The sequence below is a fragment of the Xenopus laevis genome, chromosome 3L (assembly GCF_017654675.1).
Source record: "Xenopus laevis strain J_2021 chromosome 3L, Xenopus_laevis_v10.1, whole genome shotgun sequence".
NCBI lineage: Eukaryota > Metazoa > Chordata > Amphibia > Anura > Pipidae > Xenopus > Xenopus laevis.
In genome coordinates this window covers 124,849,040-124,867,178 of record NC_054375.1, presented here as the reverse complement: position 1 = coordinate 124,867,178, position 18,139 = coordinate 124,849,040, and the positions used below count along the sequence as shown (strand labels likewise).

Sequence of the window (18,139 nt, the reverse complement as noted above, 5' to 3'; positions counted from 1 at the left end):
ACTATTGGTTGAGAGATCAGCACTTGTCAAGGGCAGTTCGTGACGTAGCCCAGTGGGTGGGGAGAGCATGGAGTTGCTTTCTGGCTTCTTAAGTTCTTTTCGTGGATCTTCCAGGGAGAAAGCGCAGCCCCGCATCATGGACGAACGAGCCCTGGAGGTGTATGGTAATTCAGGGGGCAGAGGAGAAAGATGGGGCGCTGCGATGCACGCGAACAGACTGCTGGGAGACATTTAGTGACGTTTGGCAGATGGACGTAGTGCTGCTCCTGATATGGCTTTCAGGGACAATTGTGCAATGTGGCCGCTCTGTAGCCGTTTAGATTGCAGCGCAAGCAGATCTTTTTATAACGGGGTTACAGTCCCTGTTCTAAGATATTCGCTCATCTAAAGACCAAACTTCATACGCTTTTTCACCTATCTTTTATTGTATTTTAAAATCCACTTTCTATTTTAGAACTGGTCTATGAGCTTCCTCACCCTTATGTTCTTACGGCAGACAACCCAAGCTTGCTGTGTGTCCTTGATGTGACAGTGCTGGAATTGGCCAATCAGTGGAGGGGAAGTCTGTCAGCGACTGGCAGCATTGGTTGCAGCTGCAAAACAGTGTTGGGCTGAGAAGCAAACAAATAAATAGTGAATAAAGTACCCCCTCTTGTAAAATAGGATATTGTAAGTTACCAAGGAGCTCCATGACCAGGCCTGGACTGAGATTCAAAATAGGCCCTGGCATTTCAGGTACACAGAGGCCCAAACAGGCCACACAGCAGCACAAACAGCCTCCTACCAGCCCAATATATAGTGACGGCCTATGGCAATTTACAGCAGCCCCTCTGGCATTTGCCAGAACCCACAGATTGCCAGTCCGGGCCTGTCCATGACTGTATAAAAAATGTGAGGTCGAAGGCCGGGTGAGGTGACTGCTAATTAGGGCTGCCACCTGTTCCGTTTTGACCCGAACAGTTCGATATTTTAAGGTCTGTTTGGGTCTCATCTTTCTGTTTGGTTTTCAGCTTTGTGAAAACTGAACAATGATCTGGCCAAATGAAAACTAATTAAATACCCAACTACTCACCTTGACATTGCTCAGTTATTATGCAGTGCAGTTCATTTTGTGTTATTAAAGCAACAGAAATAAGCAAATCAATCAAAAATACATATTTTGTCTAAATGAGCATTGCTGTATTTCAGAGCTTTCTGGATAACTGGTTTCTGTATAATAGATCCCATACCTGTAGTTAAAGGATTGGTCTTACTCATCAGGCAGAATCGATAGAGGTAGGATTTCCAGCTGTGTGGCTTTCAATTGGAAATCTCCATTTGTCAAAGGGCTGTCTGATTTAAAACTTTCTGTTCCAATTTAAAACATTGCGAAAACTGGGCAGAAATCCAGCCATTTGCATATAAGTGATGTACTAACCCTGACCCAGCATCATAGCTCCACAACCAGTGCCGGGCCATGCTGGGCAGGCGCCCTAGGCAGGACCGGCAGCTGCGGCGGCTGTTTAGAGTGCGCCTGTGCGAATTTGCTTGTGCGCCTGCGCGAATTTGCTCATGCGCACAAAGCGCGATAACCACATAGAGTCGGCAAGAGAAGGGAACCGGACTTGGGGTAGGCGGCAGAGGAGGTACGTGCCTGGCGCCCTCCCAGCTTTGCGCCCTAGGCACGTGCCTACTCTGCCTACCCCTAGTTCCGGCCCTGTCCACAACATCATTGTACCTGCCTCTGATCTCATCATGCCCACCCCAAGATCACTGCTCCAGCCCAATGCTATCTGCCACGCACCTATTGTTCGGTTTAGCCACCGGCAAAGGTGGCAACCCTGCTGCTAATATCCTCATATTTTGGAACAAGGGGTACTTTATTTATTATAATACACAAGCTTCGGTGAGTCGTGTGACAAAAATGACATCACTAAGCTCCGGCAGGGCCGCTCTGGCTATGAGGCAAGGTGATAATCTTGCCTCAGGCGGCACGGAGCGACCAGTTACCAGAGGCGGCAAAAAGCCGCCTCTGGTAACCTTAAGAGCCAAATGGAAATTAGACTCTTCTAGTGCAGTGAGCGCAATAGCGCTCACTGCACTAGCGATGCGACCCCTCCTAGACCCGCTCCAATGCTACAAGTTAGAAATACAGAGCGGGAGGGGGGGGCGGCAGCAGCCCCTGAAACGTGCCTGTGCTCTGATTATAACTGATGACATCCCTAAGCACCGTTTATATAGTGGATAAAGTACCCCCTCTTATACCACACCATTTATAACTGATGACATCAGAACTCACCATTTATAAGGATATAATTTACAAGATATTCATAGGTTTTTATGTATTATATAGTGAATAAAGTACCCCCTCTTGTAAAATATAAGTATATTATAAGTTACCGAGGAGTTTCATGACCATATAAAAACACGAGGCCGAAGGCCGAGTGTTTTTATACAGGTCATGGAACTCCGATGTAACTTCTAATATCCTCATATATTGCAACTGGGGGTACTTTATTTATTATAATACACACGTTTTAGTGTCATGTGACAGAAATGATATCAGAACTCACCGTTTATAACTGATGACATCAGAACTCACCGTTTATAAGGATATAATTTACAAGATATTCATGGCTTTTGTGTATTATAAGAATATAATGTACATGATAGCCATGGTTCTTGTGTATTATTTATATGTAACATACAAAAGCTATCTATCCATTAAATTATATCCGTATAAACAGCTCTTAGTGATCATCAGTTATTAGATTGTCTCATGAAACTTGTGTATTATAATAAATAAAGTACCCCTTGTTGCAAAATATGAAAATATTAGAAGTCACCTCGGAGTTCCATGACCTGTATAAAAGGCCTTCAGCCTCGTGCTTTTATATGGTCATGGAACTCCTCTGTGGCTTATAATATCCTTATATTTTATAAGAGGGGGTACTTTATTCACAGTATAATTTATATACGAACAACTTTAAAAACCTATTTGTTGAGTTAAATATCCACTGCAGTTTCCCCTTTAAAGAAGAATTTCCCTTTTAAAGGAGAATGTAAGCATGTATGGCGAAGTGATGTATGAGAGAGATTACGTAGGGGATGACCAAGTGTGTCTAAAAGATAACCTGAAACAGCTTAACTTGCTCTGACCTGTTCCATCTAGCCTTGTTTGTGACCCAGACGTGAATGTTCTTGCCACCATGATCCTGACCTGGAGGTGCCTTCACCGTGACTCTTGCTTGCTTGGTGGTGCTGTGTATATTCTCTCTATTTATTTCCCAAATATTACCATCTACTTTTCCAACACAATGCCACTTTTGCACATCTGCTGCTTGACACTTGCACCTTACCCTGGCACTTGGCATTTCAGACTTGTTCCACCACTAGCCTTGATGTCTGGATGTATTTTTTCATTTTCCAGGAGCTTGAGTTGCCCCTTACAAGTTGCATTGTATCTGAGGTCTAATGGCGTAGGTTGATGAAGTGCAACTGCACGGCTAACGGTGCTCAACAATGTGCTTGCAAGAAGTAGAATATGATTAAGATGGCCAATTAAAGCTGCTGCTGGCTGAGCTCCTCTAGACTTCCAATCAGTCTGCCTAACTGATATCAGCCCTAAAATGATGTATCAATTGGGCAGGTTTGAAGATCCAGTTGGTTGCAGACCATATCAGAGTGCTGATGCAGTGATCTCTGAACAGAATGCCATAGGCCCCACAACCAGAGAAGTATGGCAGTTAAGCTGGGAATGCACTGATAGAGCTTTGTGTTATCTGGCCACCAATGCAGTGGGCTAATGTCATAATTCAGCCAACAACTGGGGGGGGGGGGGTGCTGAATGATGAAATTAGCCCACACACAAAGCTCTATCAGTGCATTCCCATCTTAACCTCAGTGCCATACTTGTCTGGCTGTTGGACCTTAGGCAGCCCTCCCATCAGGTTAACTGCTGGCTCCATACACAACATATATATAGTCCTAGTTTCCAAATAATATTTATGAGTAGATAAAATACATTTTTAAGGGGGTCACCTTTTAGTTTAGTATGTTATAAAATATTATATTCCTAACTTTGAAATTGATCTTCATTATTATTTTTATAGTTTTTTTTTTTTCTTTTTGATTATTTGCCTTCATCTTCTGCCTATTTCAGGTTTTCAAATACTGACCCCAGAATCCAAAAAATGATTGCTGTGTGAGGCTATTTATACTTTTTATTGTTTATCTTTTTATTCAGTCCCTCGCCTATACATATTCCAGCCTCTCATTTAAACCACTGCCTGGTTGCTAGGGTGAATAAGACCCTAGCAACCAGTTGCTGAAATACCAAACAGTAAAGCTACTAAACAAAAACTGCTAATTAACTGAAACATGACAAAAAATAAAAAATGAAGATCAGTTGCAAATTGTTTTAAAATGACAATGTCTACATCATACTAAAAGTTAATTTGGAGGTGCATTACCAATTTAAATCAGGGGCATAATGAAGATTAAGCCCCTGGAGCGCTGGTGTGATAAGTCGTGTACAAACACAGGGTTTATAAGAAATATTGGTTAGTGGTTCTGTATACCTGGGCTCACCTTCTCTATGTTTATACTCTCTCCTCTCACAGATATAATTAAAAATATCCGGGATCCTGAGAAACCAAGCACGTTGGAAGACTTGGATGTTGTTTCGGAAAGCTGCGTTTCCGTTCAGGAGGTGGATGATGAATGTTATCTGGTTATCATCAGATTCACACCAACTGTCCCACACTGCTCCCTGGCCACCCTTATAGGTAAGGATAAGATCCCCCATTAGCATTACTACACATTTGAGTTAGGGATTTATCCAAGATGATTATTTTATGATATGGATATTTTTTTTCTTGAACCATGCAGCTGATATTCAGATCCTATGGGGTATATTTATCAAAAAGTGAAGTCTGAGATCACCACAGTCCACTAGAGTAAAAGTTTCCATTAATTTCTATGGGATTTTTAAAAATGAAAAAATTCACCCTATGCCTTTAAAAATGCCATAGAAATGGGTGGTAAGAGGTGGTATTTCACTCTAGCGGACTGGGCGATCTCTAACTTCACTCTTTGATAAACATACCCCTATGGCAGTGGAAGCTCCCGAGGGTTCTTGTATAATCTTTAGGAAACCCAAGGAATCATATACCTGAATGCTGCATGAGCAAAACATGAGTACAACCTGGGTAAACAGGAGGAAGATTCGGCCGAATCCTTCTTGGAAGATTCGGCCGAATCCTTCTTGGAAGATTCGGCCGAATCCTTCTCGGAAGATTCGGCTGAATACTGAACCGAATCCAAATCGGAATTTGCATATGCAAGTTAGGGGTGAGAAGGGGAAAACATGTTTTACTTCCCCTCCCCTAATTTGCATATGCAAATTAGGGTTCGGATTCAGTTCGGCCGGGCAGAAGGATTTGGCCGAATCCTGCTGAAAAAGGCTGAATGCCGAACCGAATCCTGGATTCGGTGCATCCCTAGAAAATATTAATTAGAATTTATATTGGGACCTTTTTTAAAATAATAATGTAAATTGAAGAACAGTGTAAAATGCAGTAGTTCAGGTTCTCCTGTGTATCATATTTCTCTGCAAGGCTTCTGGAATCTAACAGCGCAAGATGTTTTCCAGTTTAAGAATATGTTAATGATCCTAGTGCCTTGGCTTGAATTGTCTTTCTAAAAATCCATTCCCTGCTTTGTGCTTGCGTGGGATATCTGCTGTTAATGAATCAGTAACCCTTTCCGTGCTACAGATAATGAAATCCACAGTGCTGACACAGACGTACTAGCATGCTTATACCATAGATTCTACATTGTCAGGTTACATGATCTCAGTTTAACCGTTTTTGTGCATTTTTGTTTTGTTTGCTCACACCCTTGTAAATGGTTCCCACTCGGCTTGGTTCAGTATTCTTTATCTCTGTATGCTGAGCAGGTATATATATCATGTATCCTGCAGAACAGGACACCCAAGGGTAGGAAAATAAGGATGGATCCAGTGTCTGTGTTTTCTTGTTCTTGCACGCGAGGGATGTTATGTTTGCAGCATGCTGGATCAGTGGGTTACGCTCTCTAAATTTGCTTCAGGTTTTGGCACTATTCGCAAGTAGTTTGTATGTTCTCCCTGTTTCTGTAAAAGTTTCCTCTGAGTACTCTGGTTTCCTCTCACAAAATCATACAGGTGGATAAATTGACTCCTGATCAAATTGGCCCTCTGTGTGTGAATGTGATAGGGACCTTAGACTGTAAGCTCCACTTGGGCAGGGACTGATGTGAATGGTGTATAATCTCTATAAAGTGCTGCATAAATGTATTGACTCTGTATAACAATAATAATGCTTCTGTTGTACAGAAAACTGTAGAGTCCAACAAACTTTTTTGAATGCTCTAATATGTAACAGTGTTAGAAACCAAATCAACTAGTGCATGTGGTTTATAGCAGACTGAGCATTTATTTGTAATGACATTCAGCATGTTATTTACCAAAGGTCGAATTTTAGAGTTTTTTTTTTTAGACCTCATACTTCGATTGGACTCATAACTCGAATGGTTTCTAATTCAAGAAAAAACTTGAATTAGCGAGTTTGATCGAGTTTTTCGGGAGGAAAAAACTTGAATTGATCTAGTTTTCAGCAAAACCCTCCTAAAAAAAACTTGACATCATGAAGGCTATTAAAGGGCATGTAAATAAAAAAAATAAAATACCATTTTTACTTTCTTTAATGAAAAAGAAACCTATCTCCAATATACTTTAATTTAAAAAATGTTTACAGTTTTTCTAAGAAACCTGACTGTGTGCAGTGAAATTTTCCCTTCATTTACTGCTGTGGATAGGAATTGTCAGACGGTCCCTAACTGCTCTGCAGGAAAACAATAATACCTATGAACAGCAGGGGGAGCACCAACCTTACTTCCCAGACATGCAGAACTCAAGTAGCTTTGTTTCCCTGTAGAGCAGTCGGAGACTGTGTAGAGATTTGTATTGGATTTGATTTTTGCCTTTACATCCCATTTACTGTTTCCAGCTGCAAGGACAAAGATCATGGAGCCAGATTTAAACAGATAAACTGGGATTCTATTTGGAGGATTATTTTGCTGCAGCCACTGGTTCTGCAGAGTTGGAGACAGTTTGTATTCAACAATACAAAAACTATTAAACCCATATTAGATTACATGACAACACAGGACCAGTGCAGTCTGTATATTCTGATTATTAATCAGTCTTGCTGTATTGGCTTCTGGCAGATTTTATGTGACTTGTGCAGTTTTGATTTATGACAATCCCTAAGCAGACCACACTGAGCATGTGCACAGTCTTAGTCTTGCAAAGATGTTTAACAAAGTTACAAGATGTTGACCGCCTGTGGCCAACTTTGAAAGCATAAATCATTTGTTTGATTAGGCTTGTGGTGCATTAAGTTTATGTTTAGGGGTATAATAAATCTAGAAAAATTAGAGTTTTTTTTTTTGTTAAATTCGATTTTTGACCCAAAAAATTACCTTGAAAACATGAATTTTTGTGGAAAACACAACTCGAACCTTATTATATCTGCCATTCAATGTATAAAAATTGCTCTCTGCCTTCTTTATACCTGCTACCTAATAGTGAACATTTTTTTGTTTTGTTTTTTAAATGTAAAACTAAACTGACCCCCCCCCCACCCAAACAAAAAATGAACAGATACAATATCCTTCTGTGGGAAGAGCAAGTTAACCCTCTAAACCCTGGAGTTGCCCCATTTAGCAGAAACAACCTCAAGAAGACTTCTCTTTTTAAATAAATAAATGTGTCAGACATCAAGTGGGAAATCAGAGACTCTGGATAATCCTGGGGGGAAAAAAGCATTCTTTTATGCTGCTACCGACTGCCCAGATTCATTTGCTTTTGGCTCCTGCCATAGCAACGTCAACATCCCATTGCTGAGCCAGAAAACCCAATTTTCTTTAAGGCAAAAGTACATATAATTATATGTGAATTTTGATTGACAGCAACTTCTGATTATATTTGTTCTTCAACCTTTCATTCTCCTTTAACTGTAACCCCATAGTCTGTAGCGGGAAAGTGAGTTTAAGGGTGATCTCTACAAGCATTCACTGTGCATTTGCTGTATAACTGACGGCTGAATATATGAACGGTGCCCCTTTTCCTTGATCGCAAGTGAGGAAGCTAACTCTGCTGGGTTTTAGTCAGTGGAAGGAAAGAAGTTGCTGGTGAAGGTGAATATGAATTTTTTTTCAGCAATGCAAGTGCTGCAAAGGATGAAATTAATGGAGATTATGATTATGTGGACCCCCAGCAATTATTCTTCATTACGGAGTGTCCTAATTGACTTCCCTAACTGCATTCATTGACGTTACTTTTTTGCCCCCAGGTGTTATTGCAGCTTGATTTGACCCTTGCAGACGTACATGTGGTATAAATTACCTTTAAACATACTTACTCACTGTACAGCAATAAAAGACCCAGTTGTTTAGGTTCCTTTAGAGATCGGACCAGATTTTGGCGACGGTGTTTAGTTGCTAATGCAAATGCTGTTTTTCTCAGGAGTAGACATGTTGGCATGGTCAGGTGATTCGCCTGTCAATTCAGTCTATCATCATCAAAAATGCATTTTTATCTTATGTAGTTCACTGGAGGAAGACCTTTGGTAGAGTCTTAGGGGCAAATTCACTAAGATTCGTAGTTGCGCCAGGCGTAACTTCGCCGCACTTCGCCACGCGTAGTTTTGCCAGCGCTTCGCAAATTCACTAAAATCCGAAGTTGCACTCAGGGGTAGCGTAAGGTTGCGAAGTTGCACTAGCGTTGCTTCGCTAAGTAAAGCGAAGTTACGCTAGCGAAAGCTAATTTGCATACGGCGCCAAATTCAAATTTCAATGGAGGAATACGTATCAGCACTACAAATGGCTAGAAAACCTTCAAAACATCAAATAAAAATTTTATTTTGCCCTACACATGTGCCCACTGTCTAGGTAAGTTGCCATGAGTCAGGAGATGTAGGGGGGAAGGAGGGGAGCCCCAAAAACATTTTCGATCTTTTTCAGCCTATCACCCATAATGTAGAAAACACGCCAGCGTTTTTTGGGACTTAGAAAAAATTTTGACTTTTTTTGAAGCAATCCCTATCTACTCTATTGCGCTTCGCCTGGTCTGAGGTGGCGAAGGAAGTCTAGCGTAAAAGGTAGCGTTCAGTACACTGCACGCTTTAGTGAATTTGCGTAGTTACGTCGCTAGCGAAACTTCACCAGGCATAAGGGTGCGAAGTAACACTAGCGAAACTACGCCAGCGTTCGTTAGTGAATTTGCGCAGTAACGAAAATGCCAAACGCTAGCGAAGTAACGCTAGCGTTCGGCGCTTAGTGAATTTGCCCCTTAGAAGGTTCTGCAGTTATAGTAATGTGTCCGCTGCATCTGTTGTGCAATGAAATTGCTAGTGTTTGTGTCTCTACAAAAGACTGTGGTGGGGGAATTTTTTTTGGAGTTAATATTAAACACGGAAGGGAAAACATTTTTGGTGAGGTGAAAGGGTAAATAGCTTATTTGTTCCACTGTTTTTTATGCACCTGATGAAGGCTGTTGTAGCCGAAACATTGTTGTGCAGGATTGTCTGCAAAATAAAAACGAAAACCTTTTAAAACATAAAGGTGTGCTCTCCGGCTATTTTTCGATTTACTTGGAATCCTTGCATTCTGGCACGGGGACTGCGGCTCGTTGAGAAGCAATTAACACACTCATATATAATCTGGTACATACATACTGTTTGACGGCAGATAATCATATTAGGGATGTACCCAATTCATGATTCGGTTCCGGATTCAGCCTTTTTCAGCAGGATTCGGATTGGTCTGAATCCTTCTCCCTGGCCAATCCTAATTTGCATATGCAAATTAGGGGCGAAAAGGGAAATTGCTTGACTTTTTGTCACAAAACAAGGAAGTAAAAGTTTTTCCCCCTTCCCACCCCTAATTTGCATGTGCAAATTAGGATTCGGTACGGTATTCGGTCGAATCTTTTGCGAAGGATTCTGGGGTTCGGGCAAATCCAAAATAGTGGATTCGGTGCATCCCTAAATCATATGCTGTTATACTGGTGCTGCTTGAGCCCTTTTGATTGAGATATAGGATCTATGCCAGGGATCCCCAACCTTTTGAACCCGTGTGCAACATTCAGAAGTAAAAGGAGTTGGGGAGCAACATAAGCATGAAAAATGCTCTTGGCGTGCCATATAAGTGCTGTGATTGGCCATTTGGTAGCCCCTATGTGGATATTGTGTCCGCATACATTGGGGCTCTGTATGGCAGTACATCTGGTTTTTATATAACAAAAACTTGCCTCCAAGCCTGGAATTCAAAAATAAGCATCTGCTTTGAGGTCACTGGGAGCAACATCCAAGGGGTTGGAGAGCAACATGTTACTCACGAGCTACTGGTTGGGGATCACTGGGGATGCACTATTTATCCTCCAGTGCACCATTTCCCCAGCCATCTCTCAACTGGTGGAACAACTTTTTCATCCCTGAGGAAATGAAATGGCAAATCAGTACCATCACCATAAGAAGCAACAATACATACATATATCTATGCAGGCTGTATTATGCTGGCAGTAAGGCAATTTGACAATATGTGAGTTTGGTGTTTTCAAATTCTTGCATTTAGTTCAGCCTCCATTGCTCCGTAAGATTGAAAGCTGCCTGTATGATTTTGCCAGTAGATTATCAGGCCACTACTCAGTTTTAGTGGTGACAGGAGAGCTGTATAGCCTCTGAATGAATTTGAATGAAATCTGAGAGAAAAGCACCACCTGGGGGTTTCTCCATTAGAAACTGATATTGAGTGTCAAGAGCCTTACTAATCCTGTGTCTGTATCCAGGTCTGTGTCTACGAGTCAAGCTGCAGAGATGTCTGTCTTTCAAACACAAGGTGAGAACTGACACTTGCACTTTGTCTTTAAGCAATTTCCAAGTAAAGAAAGGTTTATTTCATATTCTATCAATTTTTGTGCGGGTAAAAAACACTGATTTGTCAAAAAAATGTATTTTCTTCTTTTGGTTTTATTTTTAAGGTTTTACTTTTAACCTTCTCCTTTTTGTTTTTTATTTCTTCTAATCATATGATTTACACAATTTATCATTCTCTCACTGGGATGGCATGTAATGTCTACCAATACGTAAGACTTCTTTGCATAGCTGATTGTATGTCTACCATGAGAAAACTTCTGCTCCCCCCCCCGAATGTAAAATGTGAATGTATGTACAGTTAGATATAAAAATAAAAACTCAAATTCAAAGTTACACTACACTACTTACCGGCTAATAGCAATCCAGTCTCACTGTGCCACATCGCACTGCGCTTCTCATTCACATGCCACAGGGTGTTGGGGTCCACAAAGTTGTCTCCTTTTGCCCCAGTGAGCCGATCTGACCCTGATGGAATAATCTTAGGCCAACGAACAAGTAGCATTGCCATGTGGTCTCTCGCCAAGGCCCCATTTGGTAGACAAGAAAACTTTCAGCATCACACCCCATTCGTTTGGACGGCAAGCCACCTGCTATCATGGGTGCGCTTAAAGGGCATGTAAAGGCAAAAAAATAAAATCCCATTTTTACTTTCTTTAATGAAAAAGAATCCTATCTCCAATATACTTTAATTAAAACATGTGTACAGTTTTTATAAGAAACCTGACTGTATACAGTGAAATTCACCCTTCATTTTACTTGCTGCACTTAGGAAACCTTAGACGGTCCCTAACTGCTGTGCAGGGAAGTTATCATACTTTCAAACAGCAGGGGGGACCCCCCCCCCACACCTTACTTCCCAGAACTCGAGCAGCTTTGTTTGTTTCCCTGTAACAACTGTGAAGATTTCTATCCACAGACCCAGTGCAGTCTGTATAGTCTGATTATTAATCAGTCTTGCTGTATCGGCTTCTGGCAGATATTATTTGACCTGTGCTGTTTTGATCATTTATGACGATCCCTAAGCTTTACCACCCAACTGAAGCCCAGACCACACTGAGCATGTGCGTAGTCTTGGTATCGCAAAGATGTTTAACAAAGTTACAAGATGACAGCCCCCTGTGCCAACTTTAAAAGCATAAATCATTTGTTTGATTTGGCTTCTGGTGCAGTAAGTTCATGTTTATATTAAGTATACAAAATACAGCATTTCTAACATTATTCTATTTTAGACTTTAGTTGCCCTTTAAGTGTGCCGTTGCCCCTAAACATCTGCCAGAAATGACAAAATATTTATTTGTAACTCCTGGAGGAACACAACAGGAAATCAGAAGGGAAATACCACCTGTTAATTCACATCGAGCATCATATTATGTCTGCTGTGTTAAAATGGGCTCAGACCATTTAAAGGAGAAGGAAAGGCTAAAATTAAGTAAGCTTTATCAGAAAGGTCTATATAAATACACCAGTAAACCCTCAAAGTAATGCTGCTCTGAGTCCTCTGTCAAAAGAAATACAGCATTTATTTCCTTCTATTTTGTATACATGGGCTTCTGTATCAGACTTCCTGTTTTCATCTTAAACCTCCAGGGCAGGGCTTGAGCATGCTCAGTTTGCTTCACTCCCCCTCCCATCCCTGCTGTAATCTGAGCTCAGAGCTGTAAGTGAGCAGGGAGAGACTCAGGCAGGAAGTGATGTCACACCAAACTTATATGGCAGCTTCTATCCTAAACAAACAGAGACAGCGTCTCGAGCTGTTTACTCAGGTATGGTAAAGCATTCTGCAGAATAAATATAGCATTCTAGCTTGCACTATTGAGGCTAATCTGTTGGCAATATACTGTCTTGGAGCTTTCATTCTCCTTTAACACAGCAGGGCTCTGCGCTTCTACCCCAGAATACAGTTGGGCTCACATAAACCTGTTCTTTCTCAAAAAATGAAGGTCAGTGGGTTGCAAGAGCTTGCAATCTAGTAGAGTATTAATTTTTCTTTTTAACCATTACATTTTATTTTAGGGGCACCAACAAGGTTGTAAATGAAGACAGTGGCATTGCTTTGAAATGTTTGCAGCTACCAGTTGATAGAAAATGGTTTGTTTTTATATTTGATTAAATGTTTAGAAACCGATCCAGTTATAATAACAGGGCATTGCTACCTAGCACTGAGGCCAACCAAACTCAATGTAACAGATTCAGCCTCATAGACTGCATGTTCATGTGTGGTCACCAGGTGGCATTGTAATTGCATAGTTTCATAGCAATGCGATTTCTTTTTTTTTTTTGTAATTCCTTCCTGAATGCCATCATTTTATACCACGCACAGAACCTTTAACCCTTAATCTGCTGATAGGTTAAACACATTGCGGAGAAGAGGAATTAATGACAAATAATTTCTCACACACCCACTGTTTTGGCTCAGAAGTTGGGGTTGTAGGGAGGTTTGGCAGATCCCTCTGCATTCCGACCTCTTCCAGCCTCTCTCTTATAGTTTTTTTTTTTCATTTTATTTTACTTTGCTTCAGGAGAAAACCAGTGTCTTCTTATTCTTTATGGAAAAAAAAATCAGCACATTAAATCTGTACCTGCTATACATTGTGATACTTTATTCATATCCAGCAGACCTTTAGGTTTCTTTAACTTTGATTTTACAGCTGGAAATCTATATTTCTGAGGGGACTCACTCAACAGAGGAAGACAGTAAGTTTCTACCAGCTTTTCTACTCTGGCTGTTGGTGCAGGGTATAAGGAAGACTACCAATTTATATTTCTCTTACACGTTCAGTTTTTAGTTTTCCCTTGTTCTAATGGACATATTAAGATCTGATTACAGATTCCTTTGTTGTACCTGCTGTTTATTTTGCTGTCCATTAAACTTGTGAAAGCCCCCATTGTTTGCAGGCTGGCATGCCTAATTTCATCCCATAGCCCTCCTTTAATGTCATTATCTCTTTATAAGAAGCCAACAGGAGGCACAGTCTAGTGAACATGATCTGCGGGGTCTAAGAAGCTAAATATAACCACTAATTGACTTCCATGGAAATTAGTTTGTTCCTAGCTTGCACACAGTGATTCCATAAAACAGAGCAAGCATAGAAATGCACATTGCATTGCATACTGCCCTTCCAAAGGGATGCTATACACATTAAACATGTATGGTGCAGCCATTCTCGTTTTGAAACACTTTATGGTGTCAGACGTAGCAGCGGACCTTACCAAGGCTAGCTACTTACCATAGAGCCATCCTCATTTCCCACATGAGTCTTGAGACTCACAACAGCTATGACTTCGATATTTATGAATGTTACAGTTGGCAGTAATATTTTACACAGTTTTGGCTAAAACCCTTCATTTAGAGATAGCAACATTCTTTAAATGTTAAGCTGGCCATACACAGGCTAATTTAAGATGCTGATTTAGTCCTTCAGACTGAGCAGCTGATCTGCCTGTGTATGGCTCCTCCTGAATTTCTTCAACGATTGATAAATGACTGAAAATTATGCAGATTTAGAAATCCTGATGATGCTAGGGCTGTATTGGCTTGTTGATGAGGTCTTCTCCTGATGACCTGAATCGGCCTTCCTGTGATCTAATCGTTGCCCTTAGGGCCAAACAATCAGATCAGCCCGATATGGCCCAGCACTTAGGTGGCCATGTTGGGCAATGACATGCTTGTTTGATAAGGTTACCAAATGAGCAGGTATTCTGGTGTGTGGCCACCTTTAGTTGGGTGGTCTTTTGGGAGATGTTTAAAGGAGAAGGAAAGGCGCTCTTTACTTGGGGGTGCCAAAAGTTAGGCACCCCCAAGTGATTGTATATACTTACCTGAAACCCCGGGCTGGTGCTCCTATCAGCAGAAGACTGCACCGACCCAAGGTTCTTCCAGCTTCCGACTTCTTCTTTCTTCGTGCAGGTGCACATGTGCAGTAGAGTGAAAAGCCAAACTTTAACAAAGAAGTTGGCAATTTCATTCTACTTCACATATGTTGGCCCCCGAAATTTGAAGAAAGAAGAAGAAGGAAGCCGATTGCTCAGTGGTGCTTGCGGGAAGAATCCCCAGACTGGTGCAGTTTTCTCCTGATAGGAGCACCGGCCTGGGGTTTCAGGTAAATATATATAATCAATTGGGGGTGCCGAACTTTTGCCACCCCCAATTAAATATGCCTTTCCTTCACCTTTAAGGGGATAAATATGGCCCTTGCTGGTCCTAATTAACATGTTTGCCTCTGACTGTGTCTTGTTTCTAAGTTAATAAACAGATAAACGATAAGGAGCGAGTTTCTGCAGCCATGGAGAATCCAAACCTGCGGGAAATTGTGGAGCAGTGTGTCACAGAACCGGACTAGAGTGGTTCTAGAGGCCCAGTAACCAGCTGTTGCTGAACGCTGACCAAGAATGTATGGTTGATGGTATGGAATCCCTGCTCAGAGGAAGCCATTGTATCAGATATGCAGTTGGATTCATTGCAGTCTGGGCTCTCTTGTTAACAGAGGCAGAGATGCTAACGGACCCTGGGATAGAACATATTCCTCAAATAATTCTCAGTTTCCCAGTCTGAGAATGTTGTATTGCTCATCTCAGGATTGAACCTTAAAGCCCCTGAAGGTTACTTGTGACTGCCAATGGGAAATCTGTTCTGAATGTAGGAGATCTTATGGGCATTATAATAACCTTCTCTGCGCTCTACAGATAAATAAAATACATCTTTTTTTACCTGTTCTATTATCATATTACTAACACTTCCAAGCAGACAAAGGGCTTTGTTTATTTTCCAGGGATTGGGTTGATTTAGATTGCATAGTCTGCAGCTTGTTGGATCAACAGGATTTGCAGTTGCGCTACTACACAGCCAGTGTATTAAGAGACTAGATTTGTGATGTGACCCACACTGATCCCTGACACCATTCTACCAAAATGCTGACCTCTGGAAACCACACTTACTCAAGGGAGCCGCTTTCAGTTGCTGATGGAGTAGTCAAGAGGCTGCATAGTAATGAAACTCTCAGTTTGCACGGTAAGCAGCAGTCTGCACTAGACTAGACTAGACTAGTGGTATTCTGAGAAGTCCGTTAACACCGCAAAATATGGCTCTCCCTAATCCTAGCCCACACCAATTAGCTCGATTTGCAATATTTGCATGATTTTTTTAAATGCACTGTTTGGGGGGGAGGGGGCTTTTAAAGGGGTTGTTCACCTTGGAATTGACCTTTAGTATGATGTAGAAAGTTATATTCGGAGACAATTTGCAACTGGGTTTCATGTTTTATTAGTTGTGTTTTTTAGAGTTATTTCTTTTCCTATTTAGCAGCTCTCCAGTTTGCAATTTTGGCATTCTTGTTGCTAGGGTCCAAATTACCCTAGCAACCATGCACTGATTTGAATAAGACTGGAATATGAATAGGAGAGGACCTGAAAAACAGATGAGTTATAAAAAGTAGCAATAACAATAAATGTGTAGCCGTACAGAGCATTTGTTTTTCGCATGGGGTCAGTGACCCCCATCTAAAAGTTGGAAAGAGTCAGAAGAAGAAGGCAAAACATTCAAAAACTATGAATAAAATAAATAATGAAGACCAATTGAAAAGTTGCTTAGAATTGGCCATCCTATGACATACAGAAAGTTAATTTAAAGGTGAACCATCCCTTTAAAGTCTTTTCCATCGACACCTTCTGATTTCTGCAAGGTGAGCAATTCAGGGGTTCTCTCCATTCAAAATTTCCTCCATGGGGAAACCTTTCATCCCACTGCTGTCAACATACTGTGCTGGTTTCTGGAGCCCAAAAAAATGTCGTTGTTGTTTTTTTTTTTGTTTTTTTTTGCAGTGTCCTTTTTTTTGGAAATATCATATTAGATCAATGACTGGGATACAGTACCAGAATAGTGGAAGCAAACAGTTGATTTGTGTGGGTTACTGGGCTAATCTCTTCCCATACCTTTACTACTATTGCCGCTACTACTACTACTACTACTCTGTATACTTTTTTAGACTACTGTGGGTTGTAATGTTATTCAGAAGCAGCATTGGTAGATCTGAATAATTCCTTTCGTTCTTGCCTCTCATGACAATCTATGGAACAAGAGCCGGAGGGTTAAAACTGCATCAACTTGTAGCCAAATGTGGTAACTGAGTGTCCTCTTTACATTTACCTGTAGTAATTAATTTTTTAAAAATATGCACTATAGATGTTGTCATGGTATTTTTTTAGTTGAATCCATGTTGGGTTCTGGGAAGCCAAGTAGCATGCTAATTTGCTGATTGCACAAGGATCTATGGATCATATTTACAAAAAAGTTTGCAGACCTCACTCTTCTCTGCTGTGTAGTGAACAACTGAGTACAAACCCTTTCTTTCAGGACTACTACCTTTAAAACTTGGCATGAAATGGAGATATTTCTATATTTGTTGGATCCTGCTGCTTTTCAGTGTGTGTTCAGCTGCAGATTCATGCCTTATACTCTAAATTAAAAGCTTACGGTATAACAATGTTGCTGTGTGTAAGAAGCTACTTGCCAAGAAGAACATTTTAGGACTTCATTCTTACAGTCACGTTTGGGCTAGCCGCATTTAAAGAGGTGAAATGTTATGATTTACACAGTTCTGGCTGAAATATACAGGCCGGCTGCATCTTGTTTATACTACATAAATTAGTTCTTAAAAATGTGTTTTACTGACCAATCTCTGCAGCCTCTTAATATGAACACTATTCCCCTTGGAATGTCATGTGCAATTTAGGGAGCTGATTTGTAGTACTAGACAGAAATAGGATCCGTTATCCAGAAAGCTCCAAATTATGGGAAAACTGATGACTTTTTATCCAAATAATCCATATTTTTAATAATATTTCCTTTTTCTCTGTAATAATAAAACAGTAGCTTTTACTTCATCCCAACTAAGATATAATTAATCCTTATTGGAAGCAAAACCAGCCTATTGGGTTTATTTAACGTTTACATGATTTTCTAGTAGACTTAGGGTATGAAGATCCATTATCCCCAGGACCTAAGCATTCTGGATAACAGGTCCCATACCTTTATGAATGCTTCACATGACAACATCAGCCACTCTTACTGCAGATGTAGGTGGCCTATTTATTAAAATGTATTTTTCTCATTTCTTTCATAAAACAAATTTGACCTAAAAAGTCAAATCAGATCGAAAAAAGTGCGGGAAAAGTTGAGACAAAAT

At 40.7% G+C, this 18,139-nt stretch overlaps 1 protein-coding gene across 1 annotated transcript; it reads left to right on the top strand.

Annotated features, from left to right (window-relative positions):
• The first annotated feature begins 18 nt into the window (after positions 1 to 18).
• ciao2a.L (cytosolic iron-sulfur assembly component 2A L homeolog) lies at positions 19 to 15,665 on the top strand. Its single transcript, NM_001095442.1, is given in 5 exon segments — positions 19 to 164; positions 4,602 to 4,766; positions 10,871 to 10,920; positions 13,607 to 13,652; positions 15,201 to 15,665. Coding segments are annotated over 5 exon segments (456 nt in total). The 5' UTR covers positions 19 to 67; the 3' UTR covers positions 15,299 to 15,665.
• Positions 15,666 to 18,139: the final 2,474 nt, after the last annotated feature.